Source organism: Myotis nattereri (assembly GCF_964212035.1).
Source record: "Myotis nattereri genome assembly, chromosome: 1".
In the NCBI taxonomy this organism is placed as follows: domain Eukaryota; kingdom Metazoa; phylum Chordata; class Mammalia; order Chiroptera; family Vespertilionidae; genus Myotis; species Myotis nattereri.
The window spans coordinates 23,696,253-23,716,392 of NC_138075.1; the positions used below are offsets into that span (position 1 = coordinate 23,696,253).

General features: G+C 52.7%; 1 protein-coding gene across 1 annotated transcript in view; it reads left to right on the forward strand.

The window, feature by feature from the left end:
* The window catches only part of LTBP2 (latent transforming growth factor beta binding protein 2), a gene marked incomplete at its 5' end in the record, with an annotated part of 99,849 nt that overhangs the window by 34,646 nt on the left and 45,063 nt on the right, over positions 1-20,140 (forward strand). Inside the window, 5 exons of the mRNA XM_081095133.1 lie at positions 10,313-10,503; positions 12,926-13,096; positions 13,398-13,604; positions 14,451-14,737; positions 15,748-15,850. Of these exons, the coding sequence (XP_080951259.1) occupies positions 10,313-10,503; positions 12,926-13,096; positions 13,398-13,604; positions 14,451-14,737; positions 15,748-15,850 (959 nt within the window). The remainder of the gene's footprint in view (positions 1-10,312; positions 10,504-12,925; positions 13,097-13,397; positions 13,605-14,450; positions 14,738-15,747; positions 15,851-20,140) is intronic.

The following is a 20,140-nucleotide window of genomic DNA, read 5'->3' on the forward strand; positions in this document are numbered from 1 at the left end:
GGAAGTGAGTAGCTGTGACAGGCATTTTGTGGTTGTTTTTTTTTTTCTTCTTTTTTCTCCTAAAAAAATATTTGTGAAAGGTCTAAAATTCAAGGAAGTCCAGTGCTTTTAGAAAAGAAAAATCCCCGCTCTTTGCAAAACGAAGACTGCAAATCAAAACCTCTGGAGCTACCACATCTCTCCTCCCAGCTGGTCCCCTGCGCTGCATTCTCCTCCCCGCCTCAGCCCCTGGCTGCTGAGGAACATGTCCACCCACAGGGGCACCCAACGGACGGTGGGGGGTTGCATCAGAGGCCTCTCGAGGGAATGTGGTCCTCAGAGGAAGCGGGGTGTCTTGCTGAGGCCCCAGCCACGCCATACTCTTGGGAAGCGAATTGATTCCACATTTGGTTCTGTCTTTGAGGTTCTTGGGTCAAGGTCAGAGCCCCTACCGCAGGCAGTAGCATGTGAGGGAGGAACTGTGAAATCGCTTATGCCTGATGCCTAGACCAGTCTGGGTTTGGTTCGCAGCTCTGCCACCTAACAGCTGTGCTGCCTAGAGCAAGTAATACAACCTCACAAGCCTCCGTTTTCTCATCTGGAAGATGGGATGACATCACTACCTTCTAGAATGGTCAGGAGGACTTACTAAAATCTATAAATACATCTGACACCTTTTAGATGTGCCACGAATGCACTCACTCTTATTTGTCCCTAGACTTTGGGGTTTATCTGAGTCTTTTGTTTGCATCAAAAAGCAGCAGTGGTAAATAGGAACTCGGAGTTTGCCCAGAACACGTGAAGGTGTTTCTGGCCCAAGTGAGGTTTCCTGTCATGGCCAAGGGTGAGCATCAGGGTGGGGAGTGTCACCCCCAACGGCAGACGGAGCTTGGGCCCTGAGACACACTCAGCAGCTCCCTGCTGGTGGGGACCCTGGGCAGGGTAGCAGCCTTTCTGTGCGTTAGTTTTCTCTTCTGGAAAACAGGGGATGATAGTTCCTACAGCAGAGCGTCGCCATCGGCATCAAATGTAAAGGGCTTAACAAAAATGCAGTGAAAATGCCTGTAGCTGATGTCTGGCATAGACTCAGTTGGTAGCTTTGAGCTGCTACGTTACTGAGTGAAGACATCTCAGGTTGGGTCTCAGTTCTCGTAGAAATCTCCTTTTGTTTGTGGTCCTGGGGCCGAGTTTCAGCTCCTGAAAGAGTGTGCCAGCCCCTGAGAGCGTATCCTTGACCCAGGCCCCCCACTGCCTTTGTCTACAATGGGCCTGTCCAGGCGAGTCCAGGAGTGGGGCAAACTCATCTGAAGTCATAGGCCTGTGTTTTCTGTCCAATCATGCAGGCCTGTTCAGCTCTGTGTGTGTGTGTGTGTGTGTGTGTGTGTGTGTGTTGGGGGGAATATTATAGAGGGTAGAGGGGTACCAAAGGCCATGAGCTGGGAACTCAAGGGTTCAGGAGGGGGGCACCTCATGCCAGTTTGATGGTAGTGAGATGCCCATATACCAAGCTCTCCCTGGCTTTGGGACATGATCCTAGCTCTATCCCCTCAGCCTAAAGGCCTCTCCTCTCCTTCCTCCTCCCACTCTGATCTCCTGGAACCCTTGTCATGTGTCCATAGGCCCTGACTTGTGTTTTCATTCCGTTCACTGGCTTCAGCCCTCCCACCACTTGGTTTCATCAGGGTGGGAAGACATCGCCATTTATCATGTGCCCCTTTGCAACTCACTTGGTGATGAGGCTCCGAGGGGCTTCTGGACCCTTGGAAGACTGAGTCACCCCTGCTTCAGGACGGCTCTGAGGCGGGGATCAGGCCCCAGGCCAGGCCTCAGCGCCCCCCAGAGAGTCCCCCAGACGTGCACAGTTCCTGCCCCCCTCTGCCTTACTTGCTGCAAGGAAGCAGGGTGCTGTGTTCCCCCTGAGCAGCAGGATGTGGTCGGGGCAGCAGACACTCCCCCTGGGCTCTGCCCCTCCCCACCTGCCAGGAGCATCCCCCGGGACCTGTGTGCAAAACCCCTCAGACCTGGGTGTGGCCGCAGGAAGAGCTGGACCTCAGAGCAGGGGGATGTGACTCACTGGTGGCTGGGCGGGGTGGGGCCTTGACTGGCCAGTGAGGTCAGGGGGGTTGGAGGAGTGGACACAGCGGGATCAGCGCAGGAGCGGTCTGGAGACACTTGGGGAGGCTGGCTCTGGCCCTTCCAGGAGGGCGCCAGGGAGTGAGAGTGCTGGTGTTGATGCTGCTGCATCAGCGTGTCAGGCAACAGGCGGGGTGGGTCCCCCGGGCACTGCCCACTGAGCAGCCACCCCACAATCTCTCAGAGGTTGTCAGTCTGCAGCCCTGCCCTGAGCAGGACTGTCTGTGGCCTCCTCTGGGGCACACAGGGACACAGGCCCATGATTCCAGGGCCCTGGCTCCTGCCTCTCTGGGCTGCCCTGTCGCTGCTCAGCTCTGGCTCTTTGGAAGACTTTTCTCACACTGGGCTGAACCCTGCTCCCTGTGACATGGGCCTGTCCTCAGGAACCCAGTCTCTTTTCTGCCACAGCCCTGCTGACATCTACTGGCAGAGAGTGCAGTTTGGGGGGCTGACAGCAAGGCTGGGAGGGTGCTGCTTCCCCCGGAGCAGAAAGGCAAGCGCCTGGGTATGAGTGAAGCTTCCCAGGGACCAAGCATGCAGCGAGGCAGTCAGGGGAGCCTTCTAGCCCTGTAGTTATAGACTGAGGTAGACTTCCGGGTTCAAATCCCAGCCCCTCCATTTCCTCTACTGTGCTGTCCAGTGCGGTGGCACCCGGCCATATGGGGCTACTTAAATTTAATTTAATGTAAAACTCAGTTGCTCAGTCACACAAACTGCACTTCCAAGTACTCAAAAGTCACAAGCGGCCCAGCCAGTGTGGCTCAGTGGGTGAGCGTCAATCTATGAACCAGGAGGTCATGGTTCGATTCCTGGTCAGGGCACATGCCCTGATTGTGGGCTTGATCCTCAGTGTGGGGCCTGCAGGAGGCAGCCAATCAATGATTCTCTCTCATCACTGATGTTTCTATCTCCCTTTCCCTTCCTCTCTGAAATCAATCCTATATCATAAAACCCTAATATGCAAATCGACCAAACGGTGGAATGACCGGTCGCTATGACTTGCACTGACCATCAGGGGGCAGACGCTCAATGCAGGAGCTGCCCTCTGATGGTCAGTGCGCTCCCACAGGGGGAGCGCCACTCAGCCAGAAGCTGGGCTCATGGCTGGCGAGCGCAGTGGCAGTGACAGGAGCCTCTCGCACCTCCGCTGCAGGCCCCTGGTAAGGGGTGAGGGGTCCCAGACTGCGAGAGGCGCAGGCTGCAGGCCAGGCTGAGGAACCTCCCCTCACCCTCCAGTGCACGAATCTCGTGCACCAGGCCTCTAATATTTATATATATATATATATATTTTAAAAGTCACCAGCAGCTAGTGATTAACAGATTGGATACCACAGACTGGCGAGCATTTCATCCACACAGAAGGCTCCACTGGACAGTACAGATCTAGGCACAGGACCTTGGACAAGTTCCTTAACTTCTCTGTGCCTCCGTTTTCTTTTATGAAAAATGGGGTTAATAACAGCCCCAAGCCCTTACGGTGGTTGTGAGGACTAGATAGCATAAGGCGTATAGCATATAACACACAGCACAGGATTAGTGCTCGATAAGTGTCCATTATTGTTGTCTAGGACAAGTGGGGCAGGGTTCAAGTCCCCCCCTCCCCACAGGGAGCCCACCAAGCTGGTACCTGTGATACCCAGAGGCTGGAGAGCGATGGCTGTGGCTGGGTCTCACCTGCTCAGCCCTCAAGCTCTGTCTCGCCCAGAATCAGCAGGCTCCTGGCTCCGTGCCAAGGTCACGGTATTCCCTCCCCCTCCCCCACCAGGCCTGGGTGCCACTTGTTTCCTGCTGGGGCCGGGAAGGGTTGTGGCAGGAACTGGCACAGGACGTGTGGCTACTACACCATCGTGGGTGCCTGGGGGGTTGGCACTGACCGTGACCTGGGCGTGAGGCCTGCCTGGCCAGCCAGGAGGACAGAAGGAGCAGACAGTGAGGGCTCCCCCTTGCCTTGCCAGTGCCCAGCTTCTCAGGGGAGACTGTGCCACCTGGGAGGCACCAGGCATGTTCGCCTGCAGTCCCGGGAAGGAGAGCTCCGCCCCTTGGGCCAGGAGCAGAGATGGAGTCCTGGGAACAGCTCTCTTCCTGTTCCCCTCCTTCCTGCCTGCTCCCTCTCAGCACCTTCACAGCCTCTCGCTCTGCCTGCCCCTTTAGCCTGGGGGCTCCCAGGACCCCCCCCCCCCCGCCTTCTTTACTCTCTCTACTCCTATATTTCTCAGTGTTTAGGTGTCAGAGCACCTGGAAGTCATAAGAAATACCATAAACGATCAATGTAATTAATTCCACGATCAGAGCTGGGAACAGTTTTATTAGCAGAAACTATGACGATCGTCTGTATGTGCAAAAGAAAAGGCCTGGCGAAGGGCACCCACGAGTAGAATAAGCTGTCAAGTGACGTGCCGTGGGCTGTTGCCACGTTTCCCGTTAATATGCACTCACGGCTTGTTCATGTGTTTTATCGCGTGCGAGCGGACAAGTGGTAGCAAGTACCAAAGGTTAGAGACAGATGGATGGGAGCGTAACTCAACCCTGAGACCAGTGCGTTCATTGACACATTTCTCCCTTGAAATTGGGACGTGTTTGCAGAGTTAGTGCCTCAGTCCAACAGTGGAAGGCACGCTGAAGTGCGGTTTGTTCTGCACACTTTCCCTGAGTGATAATCACTCCTCTTTTACTCTGTAACCACCACCTCTGCACTTGGCTCTCCCTCCCCCACCAGCCCCTTCTCTCTCCTCAGTGGCTCTTCCTGGGTGTTTCCATCTGCAGATCCATCTTGAGACACTCGACACGCATCATGTCCAAAACGGAGCCATTTCTTGGATCTCTTACATTGGGATCTTGGCATCTGCCCATTTGTCTAAGCCACAGTTGGGAATTCTCTCGGACTTAAATATCCTCTGAATCTATGCTTTCCTCTGGGTACCACTCTTGGTCCTTATAGCCTAGAGCAGAGCCTCCAGTCCTCCTTAATCCAATCCATCCACCACCAGGTAATCTTTCACCAGAGATGGTCATTTTAAAAGGCCCATCCTATCATGTCCTAGACCTTCTTAAAGACCACGAATATCTCACGGCTAATATGTGGCTTCCACTGTGCCCCCACACCTTTGCTGGGATGCCGGTCCCTTTGCCAAGCCTCCATGGAAGCAGACAGAGTAAGAGGGTCTTTGCCATCCCTGGACCTCAGTGCCTAGCATGTGAAGGCACTCCATAGGTGCTTCCGAATGAGTGAAAGAGGCTGGGCTGCTCCGAAGTCTCCAGGGCCACCCCCCCTTACCCATTCAGTACAGCCCAGGCAACCCTCCCCCCACATTTCAGGCCCTCCCCCATATGCACCAGACTTACTCTTCTTAACTCCTCAAAGCCTCAATGTCCTCATCTGTAAAACAGTGATAAAGAAATCACAAATGCTGTGGTGGCTTAAGGATGAACTTACCTGGTTTGGTAACCTCACTTCTGTACCCAGGAGTTCTGCCACCTTCAGCAAGGCGTAGACAATCCCTCCCCTGTTTTCTTGACTGTAAAATGGGGATAGTGAGTAACCCTTAGGGGTATGGAGAGGCCCACATGAGCTGATGCAGGCGATGTGCATTGCTGGCATAGAGGCTGGGACAGAGGCTGGCACAGAGAGAGTATTCATTGCACTGTAACACGAGCTTATTCCCCATCCACCCACTTCCCACTGTTACTACTTCCCAGGGCATCCTTCCAAGGTTGCTTTGTGAATATGCAAATACATGCAACAGGTGTCCTTATTTTCTCTCTTTTTACCCAAAAGTTTGCATGTCCCACACGGGGAGTCAGCAGATTTTTCTCCATACAAGGCCAGCTAGTAAATAGTTTAGGCTTTGAACAGCAGATGGTTTCTGCGATTCCTCAGCTCTGAGGGAAAGCAGCCTCTGACAACGAGGGCGGCTGTGTTCCAATTAACTTTATTTGTGGAAACTTAAGTTTGATTTTCTTTTTTTCCTTTTTATTTCATTTTATTTTTTATTGTTTAAAGTATCACACATAGTAGTACATACATCTCCTTTATTTTCCCCCATTGCCCTTTCCCTAGCCTCCTTAAGTTTGATTTTCATATCACTTTCTCATGTCATGAAATATCCTTCTTCTTCTTTTGATTTTTTCAACCATTTAAAAATGTACAAAAATGACTGCTGTTTCACTGTCTGTGCAAACACAGGGAGAGGGCCAGATCCGGGGCTGTTCTTCCACTTTTCAAAGCGTCTCAGAGACCTTCCCTACGATGTAGAGGGGCTGCTGCTCTCTGTTTTGAGGGCGGATGACTCCATCCTGTGGATGTAGCCTAGTTGTTTGACCAATCCCCTAGGGCAGGGCACTTCAGTTTTTCTATTCTTTACAAAATATTGTTATTACAAAATAGCACTGTTATGGATAATCTCGCCCATCCACCGTTTTTGACATTTACAAGTGTCTTAGGTCAGATTCCCCTGGAGGTACAGCTGGGAAATGGATTCTAGTGCTTTATTGGGGGAAGCTAAGGGAGCGGGGGATGCAGAATGGGTAGGTGGAAGTATCACACAATCTCACTCATATGTGGAATCTAATGAACAAAACAAACAGATGAGCAAACTGGATCCAGAGACATAGAAGCATGGAACAGTCTGTCGAATCTCAGAGGGAAGGCATGGGTGGGTGGGTGGGAAGAGATTAACCAAAGAATTTATATACATATATGCATAACCCATGGACACAGACAATAGTGTGGTGAAGGTCTGGGGCAGGGCTGGAGGTGGGCTAGAAGGGATCAATGGATGGAGAAAAGGGGGTATCTGTAATACTTTCAACAATAAAGTTAAATTTAAAAAAAGAAAAGAAAAGAATGGGCAGGTGGGAAGAGCCACATGAGAATTGGTCCTGGAGAAATCAAGCCAAGGCCTGATTAAGGGTGGAGCATGCAGAGTGGTCCCATCTTGAGGCAAGAGGGTGGGGCTTTTGAGCTTCTGGTTCAAGCAGTCATTGGCTTCGTGGTCATGATAGTGGGCGGAGCCTGTCAAGTGGCTGCCATCAGCCTAGAGCAGGACTCAGAAGAAGCCAATGGGGACCTGGGCTGGGCACCTGCAGCGTCCACCACAGCAGGTTTATCTGCAGCGCAGTCTCAGGGGTGGAACTGGAGGGGCAAAGCATAGGTGCACTGTGCTGTGGGTAGACTTTGCCAAATTGCTGTCCATAAGGGCTGTACCAATTTACATCCTTACCAACAACATCTGAGAGTGCCTGTGTCGGCATAATCTATGATCTCATTGAATTAGTTTATTATTAAACTTTGGGACTTTTGCTAATCGGATGGGTTACCGAATGCCATCTCAGAGTAGTTTCCATTTGCGCATCTCTTAGAATGAGAAAGATTGAGCATATTTTCATGCGTTTAGGAAAACTTGTATTTTTTTCTGTGAGCTGTTCATATTCCTTTGCTGATTTTTCCTTTCGGGCTATTGGTCTGTCTTTTTTCTTTGTAAGAGCTCTTTATATTTTATGGAAATTGGTCTTTTATTATACACTAGAGGCCCAGCGTGCAAAATTGCACGAGCCCCCAAACCCGCCGCACTGGTGGGACCCCAGACCAGCCAACCTGCTGCGCCGTGAGACCCATCAATGCACCTCCTGGTGACCAGTCATTTGGTCGTTACAGCATTACAGCCACTGGCCTTTTATAATACAGACGAGTTGCACATATTTTTCTCATTTTGTCATTTTACTTCGTTTAAGGTGGTTTTGGCCAAACCTAGTGTTTTGATCATAGGGTTGTTTGGACAAGTAGATAATATATTCTGTAAAGCACATTGCATGCACCAGGCCACGGCCTGATAGGCACTGCATAGATGTTATCTCCCTTCCCTCCCTTCTCCTCAATTCTGTGCTTTATCTGTGTTCATTATTCTTCCTTAAATATGGCCCATGCTTCCCACCTCCATACATTTTCTTATGTTATTTTTCTTACCTGGAATGTCTTGCTCCTCACTTTTGACTGTAAAATTCCTAACCATCTCTTGAATGGGTAGTTCAAATGTCAGTCTTTCTTACCTCTGAATTCCTATACCTCTATTAGCCATCCTAGTCCACCGTGGATCCTCGTTATTTACATACATTTGCCGTGCATTTCCTGAGCTTCAGTTGTCTTATCTATAAAATGGAGTTGCTGGGAGAAACAGAGATTTATTTTTATTACAAAAGGATGCATGTTTTCTATAAAAAATTTTACAGAAAAAATTTCACAGATATAGAAACATATAAAGTTTAGAACAGTAGTTAGACATACACAGGCACCCTCATTCCCCAGGGGCAGCCACTGTCACAGGTCCTTCCAGACCTTTCCAATGCCCGTGTAAATGGTTTTAGGAGGAGAAGAGGGAGAAGTTTTCTTAAAACACAAAACCGGAAGCCATACTATCCATATTATTCTGCAACTTACTTCTTTTTTATTCAATAAAATAACACGAATAAGATGATGCATTGAATCAGTGCTCAATGAATGGTAGCTACCACCGTCCTATCCACCTTGCAGTGACTTATTAAATGTTCTTTTGGCAGCAGAGCACTTACCAAGCAAAATCGCATATGAAAGCCCGTTTATAAATGAGATAGGGTGGAGCTGCCAGTGAGGATGAAGGGGGGGTGGGGGGGAGGGCACAGAGCCCCTTACCCATTTGTTTTCCCATTGCTGTTTGAACACCTGAGAGTGTTGGGCAGGGTGTAGGCACATCACACTTAACTAAGTGACATCATTATGGGGATGTACTGTCCAGGCAAGCTGGTGGTTACCCTGCTGGTCTTCAGCTGGCCCTTAAGGGATTTGAGCTCAGGAATCTTGGGGCCATTGGAGTTCCAATGAGAGAAACATGTGACAGCATGTTAAGTGAAAAATCTATAGGTGATGACAATAGTTTAAGAACATATACTTGAGCAAGGGTTGAAAAGAAATATGCAAAATTATTTGCTCTCTTGGGGTGGGGGTGATGAATTCATTTTTTCTCTCCTTGAATATTGCTGTTATATTATTTTTTCAATAAAGCAAATGAAAGGGATAGTCTAAGTTCTGCCCCTGAGTCAACCTGTGAATGTGTATATGTTGAGCACCCACGCCACCGGTAACGTGGTAGAAAGGTTGCATTAAGAAGTAGCAGAGGGCCGGCGTGGCTCGGCGGTTGAGCATCAACCTATGAACCAAGAGGTCACGGCTTGATTCCACGTCAAGGGCACATACCTCACTTGCAGGTTCCCCAGCCCTGGTGGGAGTACATGTGGGAGGCAACCAATCGATGTGTCTCTCTCACATCGATATTTCTCTCTCTCTTTCTCCCCCTCCTCCTTCCCTTCCACTCTCTCTAGAAATCAATGGAAGAAATATTCTCATGTCAGGATTTTTAAAAAAAAAAAACAAAGGAAAGAAAAGGGCAGAGGGCCCTGGCCGGGTGGCTCAGTTGGTTGGAGTGTTGTTCCATACATCAATCCCCAGTCAGGGCATGTAAGGGAGGCAACCGATCGATGTCTTTCTCTCTCTCTCTCTCTCTCTCTCTCTCTCTATCAATCAATAAAAACATCCTTGGCCGAAACCGGTTTGGCTCAGTGGATAGACTGTCGGCCTGCGGACTGAGGGGTTCCGGGTTCGATTCCGGTCAGGGGCATGTGCCTGGGTTGCAGGCATATCCCCGGTGGGGGGTGTGGAGGAGGCAGCTGATTGATGTTTCTCTCTCATCGATGTTTCTGGCTCTCTATCTCTCTCCCTTCCTCTCTGTAAAAAGTCAATAAAATATATAAAAAATAAATAAATAAATAAATAATAAAAAAATAAAAATAAAAACATCCTTGAGTCGGGGTAAAGAAAAAAAAACAGAAGTGGCAGCAGGTAGGCACAGGACTTGGTTTGGGGGCAGGGGCTGGTCCGTAGCGTCTCACAGACTCAGAGTGTTAGAGCTACATGGGACCGGCCTAACACCTTCATTTTGCAGTCAAGGGAACTGAGGCCCAGAGAGGCCGAGTGACTTGCCCGGAATGCCCAGCCAAAGCCTGGCTTTTCCACACATGGGTAGGCACTCCCGCTGACCTAGCTGGCTGGCCTTAGCGCAGTCCTCTGCCAGGGCACCTTCACGTTCTTGGCAGCCAAAGAGAGAGCACTCTTCTGGTGCAGGTGGGGGTGGGCAACCCCGTGCAAATCCCTGCGCCTCGGTTGTCTCCACAGGAGCCTGAGTGAGCTCAGCCAGCCCCGCCCCTCCCAGCAGCGCGTGGGGCTGTCCCGGACCGTCAGGCTTTACCCGGCCACCTCAGCCAATGGCCAGCTGACGTCCAATGCCCTGCCCGCGGGACCAGGCCTTGAGCGGAGGGATGGTGCCCAGCAGGCAGCATATCTGGACCACCTGTCATCCCCCTGGGGTAAGGATGCCCTCTCTTGGGGCCCTAGGAGAGCAGGGCATCTCAATCTTTGGTTTTCTTCTCCCCGTCTTGCTTCTCTCCTCCATTCTCACTGAAGGGCTGAGTTGTCACCTGTCCCTCATCCTCTCAGCCAGTCAACAAACAATTGTCCAGTGCCAGGCCCCAGGGGGTCCCAAACCAACTGATCGGGGCTTTGTCCCTTTGAGACCCTTAGACTTTTGTTGCTTCATCTCTGCCCCATCTGTCACCTGTCCTGCCTGCACTTCCTTCATGTCCGGCTCTGAACCTCACCTCCTTGGCTCTGGCCCTTCCAACTCATCCTTCCTACAAACCTCCTGGGCCAACCCAACCAGTTGCTTCCTTAGCACCTAGGACTGGTCCTCTGCTTCCAGAGGAGACAACCGGCGGTCCCTGTGGATTCACACCTCCGCACATGCTCGGTCACCGCCCAACAGCCTTCCCTGTGTGCCTGGACGCGCTCCCGTTCCCCAGAGCAGCGACTCCAACTGCTCCCACTTTCCCAGGTCCCAACCCTTGGGCACATGGACATGCCTGTCCCTCCAGGAGAGCGCCTGCTTCCTCCCTTCCTGCCCCACCCCCAGCACAGTGCCCCCTTCACCTCAACCCCTGGCCATGCTGACTTCATTTCTTTCTTGTTCCATTTTGAAAATTGAGGTATAATTCACATAACGTTACATTTTAAAGTGTACACACCAGTGGCTTTCAGTATATCCACAATTGGATGCAACTGCCACTGTTAACTAATTCTCGAACATTGTCATCCCTCTAAAAACAACAACCCAAATCCCTCATAGGCATTAAGCAGTCACCCCCTATTCCCCCGTCCCCCCGCCCCCGGCCCCACCGATCTACTTTCTGTCTCTAGAGATTTGCACATCCTGGACGTTGCATATGAATGGAATTATACGAAATGTGGCCTTTCATGTCTGGCTCTTTCAGTTAGTGTAATGTTTTCAAGATGACCTCTTCTTGTCATCTTGAAAAGGGCCTGTCCCTCGTCTTGTCTAAGGCACACACGCCTCCTTTCCTTTTTTTTGTTCTTTTTTTTTAAACCTTTATTGTTGAAAGTATTACATGTGTCTCCCTTCCCCCCACCCCCACCCCATTGACCTCTTCTAGCCCTCCCCCACCTCCACCCCAGGCCTTCACCATCCTATTGTCTGTGTCCATGGGTCACACCTCCTTTCTTGATTGCTCTGGAAAGCCAGGCCATCACAGGTCCTCCCCTTGCCCCCTCTGTCCTCCCCTTCAGCCTGTACCTTTCCTGGCAGCTTATACCAGGTACACACAGACTTATTTCTCCACTTTCTCTGGCTTCCTCTCCCTCCTCTCCCATCAGTCAAGCTTCTTGACCACATAGACCAGCCGTGGGCAAACTACGGCCCGCGGGCCGGATCCGGCCAGTTTGAAATGAATAAAACTAAAAAAAAAAAAAAGACTGTACCCTTTTATGTAATGATGTTTACTTTGAATTTATATTAGTTCACACAAACACTCCATCCATGCTTTTGTTCCGGCCCTCCGGTCCAGTTTAAGAACCCATTGTGGCCCTCGAGTCAAAAAGTTTGCCCACCCCTGACATAGACTTTTCACACTTTCCCTCCTCAACCCCTCTGCCTTGCCGCTTCCCTCTCTGGGCTCCCCACACCAAATGAACCCCCCTCCTTTGAATGTCCACTGCTACCACCCCTAAGGGAAGCAGCCTCAGCTCACACGGCTGCGTGACTTCCGCCTGGTCACCTGCCTCCCCTCCACCTGCACACCAGCTGGGAGGACATCCGCCCCCCACATTTCCTCTTCCATCTCTTACTGGAATTTTCAGTGACTTCCTACTACCCACCAAATAAAGTACCAATCCTTGTTCTGGCAACCACCCCCCCCCCTCCCCCAAACCTGTCTCTAATCGTTCTTTCAGGCTTTATCTTCCTCCACTTCTAGAAAACTGCACTCCGGCGGGTCTGAGCTACATTCTGTTCTCTGCCCTTTGCTTCAAAGCCCAGCAGCACCGCGTGCAACCCAACCTTCTCCGAGCCTGTTTCCTTCCCTGTGAATTGGAAATATTAGCTTGGATGTGGGAACACGGCCAATATTCAACCATTCTAACCTACAAAGTGGCATCTTCTAATGGTTCAACCTAAAATAAGACTCAAGAGCATTGAGAGTAAAGTGCATAAAGCATGAGCTTATTGGCTGCACATTGACGTCCCTCAGTAAATGCTGGTCTGGGGGCTTCTCACAGGTGTTACCCTGCCCCAACGATGGGGCCTTGTATCTAGTGTGTACTGAGCAAATGCCTTTGGGATGGGCTCACGTCTGGCCCCTGGGCCTTTCCATCCAGCCTCTGGAGGTCACAGCTGTGCCTCTCAGCCCTGCCCCCTGGACCCAAGCCCTCTCTCTGCAGGACTGAACCTCACGGAGAAAATCAAGAAGATCAAGATCATCTTCACTCCTACCATCTGCAAGCAGACCTGTGCCTACGGGCACTGTGCCAACAGCTGCGAGCGTGGCGACACCACCACCCTGTACAGCCAGGGTGGTCATGGGCATGACCCCAAGTCTGGCTTCCGCATCTGTGAGTCCCTTCTGCCCTTAGACGACAGTTCCTGGCTGGCCCTGTCTCCCAGGTTATTGGGGGGTTGAAAAAAGGCATGAAGGGGCGCTTTAAAAGGGCCAGGGCTGGTTCTTATCTCCCCTTCTTCACCCCCGGGGCCTCCTGGAAAGTCCCTGCATTCCAGGCGACGCTGTGCCGCTGTGCCGATTTGGAGCGTGACTGCGCCCTGCTTCTGTTGTCACCCACTGCGGCGGGGGGTGGGGGTGGGGGGGGGTGCTGCTCTGTTCTTCCACCGCCGGTCACCTTGAGGTCCGTGTTGTAGATTTCTGCCAGATCCCCTGCCTGAACGGAGGCCGCTGCATCGGCAGGGACGAGTGCTGGTGCCCCTCCAACTCCACCGGGAAGTTCTGCCACTTGCCCATCCCAAAGCTGGACAGGGAGCTTGCGGAGAGGGGCTCCCACCACAGGGCCCTGCTGGAGGGCCCGTTGAGGCAGTCCACCTTCACCTTGCCGCTCTCCAACCAGCTGGGTGAGTGCGGGCTGGGATGTGGGGCTGGGCGCCCTGGGTTACCCGGGAGGGTGGGCGTGGGCGTTGTGTGGGAGGGGACAGGCCTCCAGGCCTTTCTTCACAGTCAAACCTCCCTCCTTCTCCTCCACCCTCAGCCTCAGTCTTATTCCCTAAGCTGCTCTTTCCCTCCCATCTGAATTCAGCAATGTAGTTGCCCTTACCCCATACTGGGTGCTATGCATGAGACAAAAGAGTATGAGGTCAAGGTCCTGCCTTCAAGGAACCCATGAACCTGGATAACAGAGGAGGGTGGACAGGAGAGAGAGAGCATTATAGAACATTTCATTTCCCCTGCCTTCCATCACTAGGTGCCAAACTAAGGTACAAAAATATAGGAGGTCAGGGATGGAGAGCCCCCTAAGCCCAGGGTGTGCAGGGAAGGCTGCATGGAGGAGGTGGACTTCGGTTCGGCCTTAAACAATGGGTACCTTTGGTTACTCAGAGAGGAGGGGAGGGGTCCCTCTGCCGAGGGACTGGCATGAGCGAAGGCACGGAGGTGGGACCACGCGGGCTCAGTGCACTGGAGCTCAGGGGTACACAGGATCATGGGGAAGGTGGAGTCAGGAAGGCAGCTTAGAAGTTGATAACGAAGGTCCTTCATGGAAAGGCAAGGCGTGAAGGAGTTTGTCCTTCATCCTGTCCTCCCTCACTGGGGAATTGTGCTGAGGTTTGAGTAGAGATTGAAGAAATGAGGGACGATTGGGGGGGCCACTCACGGCCAGGGTCCCGCCTGGCCCAGGGCTAGAGGACACTCTTCAGAGGGTGGGGCCCTGTTTCCCTGACTCTGACCCCAGCCCCTGTGCCCAGCCTCTGTGAACCCCTCCTTGGTGAAGGTGCACATTCACCACCCGCCCGAGGCCTCCGTGCAGGTGCACCAGGTGGCGCGGGTGCGGGGCGAGGCCGAGGAGGCCCCGGAGGAGAACAGCGTGGAGACCAGACCTGTGCCCCGGCTCCCTGCCAGCCCTGGCCACGGCCACTGGGACAGCAACAGCATCCCCCCTCGGCATGGAGAGGCCCCGCGGCCCCTGCCCCCGGCGGCACCCAGGCCTCAGGGGCTGCTGGGCCGGTGTTACCTGAGCAGTGTGAACGGCCAGGTGAGAAAGCCCTGGAAGCTTCCAGAACAGTGATTGCCCCCACCCCCACTCTGCTCCTTCTCCTTCTCTCTCCTCCTCACTCTTATGGAACATAAGTGTCTGCAGAGTCTCCCATTCCCCACGTGAGGAAACTAGGCCTACAGTGGCCCAGCGCAGACCACTGGCCTCCTACCTGGGCTCCACGAGGCACCTGTCAGTGCACGCAGAGCAGGGCGCCAGTGTCCTCAGCCCCCGTAAATCCTGGGCTCTCCTGGAGCTGAGCCCAGGGTCTCCTGGTGCCAGGACAGTGGGGCCATTAGATCTGGCGAGAGTTTGGTATTCAGCTGAGAGTGGGGTCACAGAGATGAGGAATTAGCAAATGCAGGTTAAACCCCAAAGCCTTGGGGGTACGATGATGAGGGACACCTCACACCCATCTGGAAGCGACCACAGTCAGTGATGGAAGATCCGAGGAGCTTTTCTGAGCCCAGGCACCTAAGTACAGGAGCTAAGCCAGACCCAGGACGGTTTTTCTGGGGCTTGCAGTTTGGTGTTTCCAGAAATCCCTCCTGATTTTAGGGGACTGGAGGAGGCCGGCAGTAACCAAGGGATAGGCACTCTGAGTCCCCAGTCCTCCCTGGCCCCTCAGCTTGTGGTGTCCCTGAGCCTGGGCCATCCCCGTGGGGAAGGTTGGCACCGTGGGTGACCCTGGAGTTGGACAGAGGAAAGCCCACCCTTTGGGGTCCCCCATCTAAGGGCTGAGGCACGGAAGGAGGCAGTTTGCAGACCTCATAGAGAAGAGCTTATCCTGCCTGGGGTGTGTTCACCCCTCAAGTTTAAGGTCTGCTGAGTGGACTGCAGGTTTGCCAGCTTCTGTTTGGAGCATCAGTTGACTCTTTCCTACCCTCCCTGGGGTGGGGGACCCTCCGGCAAGGTGTCGGGGGAGGGAGCACTTGTCTTGGGCTTCCCTGGGACATCTCTGTGCACATAGGGGAGGGAAGAGGTGACACGTGCCATGGCCTTTTTTCCAGTGTGCCAACCCCCTGCTGGAGCTGACTACCCAAGAGGACTGCTGTGGCAGTGTGGGGGCCTTCTGGGGGGTGACCCTGTGTGCCCCCTGCCCGCCCAGACCAGGTGAGTGCTGGGTGCCAGGGTCCAGGGTTGTGTGGGAAGCTCACCCAGGGCCTGGCCTCTGCTTTACCCGCCCCCCTCTCCTACCCTGGTCTCAGAAGCCAGGCGGGTAGAACACGAAGATAGACTGGGCAGCCTTTCCAGATCTGCTTCGAGGCTGCCTCTGGTTGGTGGCCGAGGCTGTTGAGGACTCAGACAGCTCAGCCCCTCTGCCCAGCGCAGCCTGGCCTGCCTGCTCCATCTGAGTGTCTGGGAAGGTTCCTCCCTCTTGCCAGTGTTCTTGCTCAGATTTTAGGGATCCCATCCCATGCTGGGCCCTCTTCTACCCTTGCACCCCTTTCCATATACCTCCTGCCCAGATCCCAGGGCCCCAGAGGTCTTGATTTGGTGACTTAGTGTCTCCCTCGTTCTCTCCCTGGAGGGGCCCCCAAGCCTTCTCTCATCTCCTGTTTTCTGCCTCCAGTCTTTGAATCAGGAATTGGGTGTGTGTCCCAGAATGTCTTCAGCCTTGGGTATGGAAAATCCAGTTCCCTGCCCTCTTTTGGATAGTGGAAAAACCTAACATATTTTTATGCATTTATTCATTCATTCACTCACTCAGCAAATACTCGCTGGGTACCCCGTGCGTGCCAAGCTCTGAGAATTCAGGAGTGAGCAAAACGCTGCTCTCACAGGCATTGATCTGGCCATCGGGAGGCTGTGTCACGGTGCCTGTGCCTTGAGCATGGCTGCTGCCCGCGCAGCCTGTCTGCCCCTCCAGGCCTCACTCCTGTCAGCAATCGACTCAGTGAGTTGGCTTTGTGGGGGGCCTGGACTGGAGCCCAAAGGTGGGAGGGGCAGGGCTGTTCTTAACTTCAGACCCGGCTTTGGAGCAGTGACCATATTTTCCTAACTAAAAATAAGCGTGACGGTTTCACGGGGTAATAGACTTTTTGGTGAAGCACCGGAAGGTTGTATGCAGCTCCCAGGCTTGAACACCCAGCACATACCTGGTGTCAGTCCCAGCTCGGCCTGCTGACCTCTCTCTGCTCTGTCTCTGATCTACAAAGGCAGACAGACAGCCACAGTGCCGGCCTCGCCGGGCTGCCGTGGAGGGTGTATGATGATGCGTGTGCTCAGTGCTCGGGCCATAAATGGTAGCTGTTAATAGTATTATTAGAAAGATCTCTCCAAAAAGGGAAAAGGCAATGGACCCACTGCCTCACTGGGAAGAGTGCCGCAGGCTACTCAGCATCTCCCCCTGCAGGCCAACGATGTTTTTGCCACTTTTCTTTTTTCCCTTGTTTTTCCTTTTTCCTTCTGGCCCAGCTGACCCTTGAGATGTCCATATCCCACCTTCCACTCAGTCAACAATCAGTCAGTTTAAAGTGTGCCCTTTAAAGTGTGACCGTGGAGAATTCCACAAAAGCAGTGCCCATCCTGTCTCCAAGCCTGCAGTCGAGTGGGGGAGGGGAGGAGGGGGGCGAAGACAGGTAACGGGCATCAGAAAGAGAGAAAGAGTGCTAGTGCGGAGACTAGGCAGTGCCAGATGCAGTGGGAACGGACAGCAGAACCAGAGCCTGGTAGGTCCTGCAGCACCTTTGTGCAAATTAGAGAAAGGTCCGCCTTCCATTGGTCCAAAACAGTCTGTATAAACATACAGATCTAGGATGCCAATGATCCCTTTAATGTGACGTTTTGTGCAGAGCACAACCTGCACATCTGTACACTGTGGGTGTAGGAAGTCTTAGCTCAAACTGGGAAAGTGAATCAGGGAAAGCTTCTTAGAGGAGGTGACATTCAGGATGAGATCCGAAGGTTTATCAGAGTAACCCAGTCAGAGACATGGGGGACTGCTTACTGAGCAGAGGAAATTGCATATGCAGGTGAGACCAAGAGAGTGAGCAACATTTCCTGGAGCGCAGCACACCCAAGGCTGAGCCCTCCCCCACTCCCTGTCCCAGGTACCACATCCCCCAACCCCCACTGTGTTCAGCACACTCAGCAAGCTGGGCACCAGGGTGCAGGCCCTGGAATGGCAAGCATTCTAGGACACCAAAGAACATAATAACAAAGACCAGGGCGATGCAAGCATTTAAAACACATTCAAGTGCAGCTGGGCATTGTATAGAGAAGGGGCAAGGGCAGGGAGCCTTGTTTGTGTTGACAGAGTGCCACGCACCTAGCTCCGTGCCCAAGCCTGGGGCCAGGCTGGGGATGTTTCTTTAAGGAGGCATGACAAGCAAGCTACTGTGCAAGAGTGAGAGGAAGGAAAGCCAGGGGCCGGGGTGGGATTGGGAATAGTGGGCAAAACTTGTGGGTTCTAGAACGTTCTCAGCCCTGGTGGCTTTGCCCCTCTGAGCCTCTATTTCTCTGATAAAATAAGGCTTTGCATCTCAGGGAAGGACTTTGTCATCCTCAATGAGGCAGTCTAGCAGGATCAGGGGTCGGGGAGTGATACAGCCCGCAGCCAGGGAGCCGTGTGACTTTGTTGCTTCACCTAAATCACCTGGCTCTGAGGCTCTGTGCTGGACTGTGGGAAGGTCCCTATTTCTCCTTCTTCTTCCTCCTTCTCCTCCTCTTCCCCTCCTCCTCCTCCTCCTTCTTCTTTCTTCTTTTAAGGAACTTCCGTAGTAATGTAGCTGTCTGTATTAAAAGTAGAGATCAGGAAGCATTTGAGATCTTGCTTCCCAGCAACTGTCGTCAGTTTGGCTCAAATACAATCTTATAAAAATTCAAAAAATAAAAAGTAAAAGTAAAGAGCAGAGTAGCATAGTGAGAAATAGAAGAATAGGGCTAATTTAAGAAACACCTAGGAATTAAAATCAATGCCCAACGGGCATGGCTCAGTGGTTGAGCATCAACCTATGAACCAGGAGGTCATGGTTCGATTCCCGGTCAGGGCACATGCCTGAGTTGCAGGTTCGATCCCCAGTGGGGGGCGTGCAGGAGGCAGATGATCAATGATTCTCTCTCATCATTGATGTCAGAATGCTGCTATTTCTAACACAGAAAAAGGACTGCCTTCAAGTATCAGTTACATGGCACAGACAAATCCCCTTTCTTCCAGAAAAATTCCCTGGGGCCCTCTTTCTCAGGGGGATGACTCAGTGGATCCAGGCTGGCCTATGGTCCCCCTTCTCCCTTCACTGAGTGACAGATGCAGCGGACCCTCGTGACCCCCCAGGAGTTATCAAAGGTCCCCACTCAGAACTTCCGAAGTCCCCCCACCAGGGCCTGGAGAGCACCTGGCCCTTAAAAGCCACTTTGATCGAAGCCACATTTTTGAGTTTTCATCTAAGACAGACATCTGGGTTGACTGAAAAGCTGGCCGCTGCCCCATCTGTTTTGGCACTGGCTGTGTCCACCCCAAGGCCCCTTTGCTGGGGCAGCAGGGCTGGCTCACAGCGCGAGGTTTGCATTGGTGGCTCCAGCTGTTTGCCAGGAGATCGCCTTTCCATCTGCTTGGCACGGGATGAGTTCCCCTCGGAACCCGGGCCCCTCCCTGCGTCTCCGGGGAGAGCTGGCTCTTGCTCTGCCCCTTCAAAGGATTCTGCAGCTTTCCCTCTTCCAAACAACCACCCTTTTCTGAACGCTCACCCTATGCGGGGCTCAACACCGGCATGATCTCATCGAATTGTTACAACCACTTGCAAGCTAAGGCTCTGTATCCCATCTGGCAGGTGAGGAAATGAAGTTCAGAGAAGGCTGGGGAACTTGTCCAAGGTCGGGCAGTCAGGACAAGTGCAGCTAGGGTTCAAACACCACAGCGCGCCTGATTCTCAGCCAACCAAGCTCTTCTGGGGGGCCCGGGCCTGCCTGAAGACAACAAAAATCAGGACCCCAAACCATCATTTCACAGACAGGAGGGTGCACCCCGGGATTGGTTCATGACTCATGTGTGCATGAAGGACAACGTCCCTCAAGAAGATTGGGGTTGGATAGACAGGCTGGGCAGCAGCCTACAGCCCAGGCCCAAGCGTTAACTCAGACGCATGGAGAAGTGTCGCAGGGGAAGTGAGGAGGCTTGTTCCATGTGGCTCAGGAGGGCAAAGGCCGACGTGTGGATGTTTCTGGTAAGCAGAGCTCAACTCCAAACGGAGCGCTAGCAGCAGCGTATTAAAAACTGCAACTGGGACTTCTGGTGCAGACAGTGGAGCAGGTAAATGCTGTGATTGCCTCCGCCCATGACCACATCAGAATTACAACTAAACCTCAGAACAACCACTTGCAGAACCATCTGCAGATGAGCCAAACGGAACTCCTATAACTGAGGGAATAAAGAAGAAGCCACGTGGAGATGGGATTTTTTTT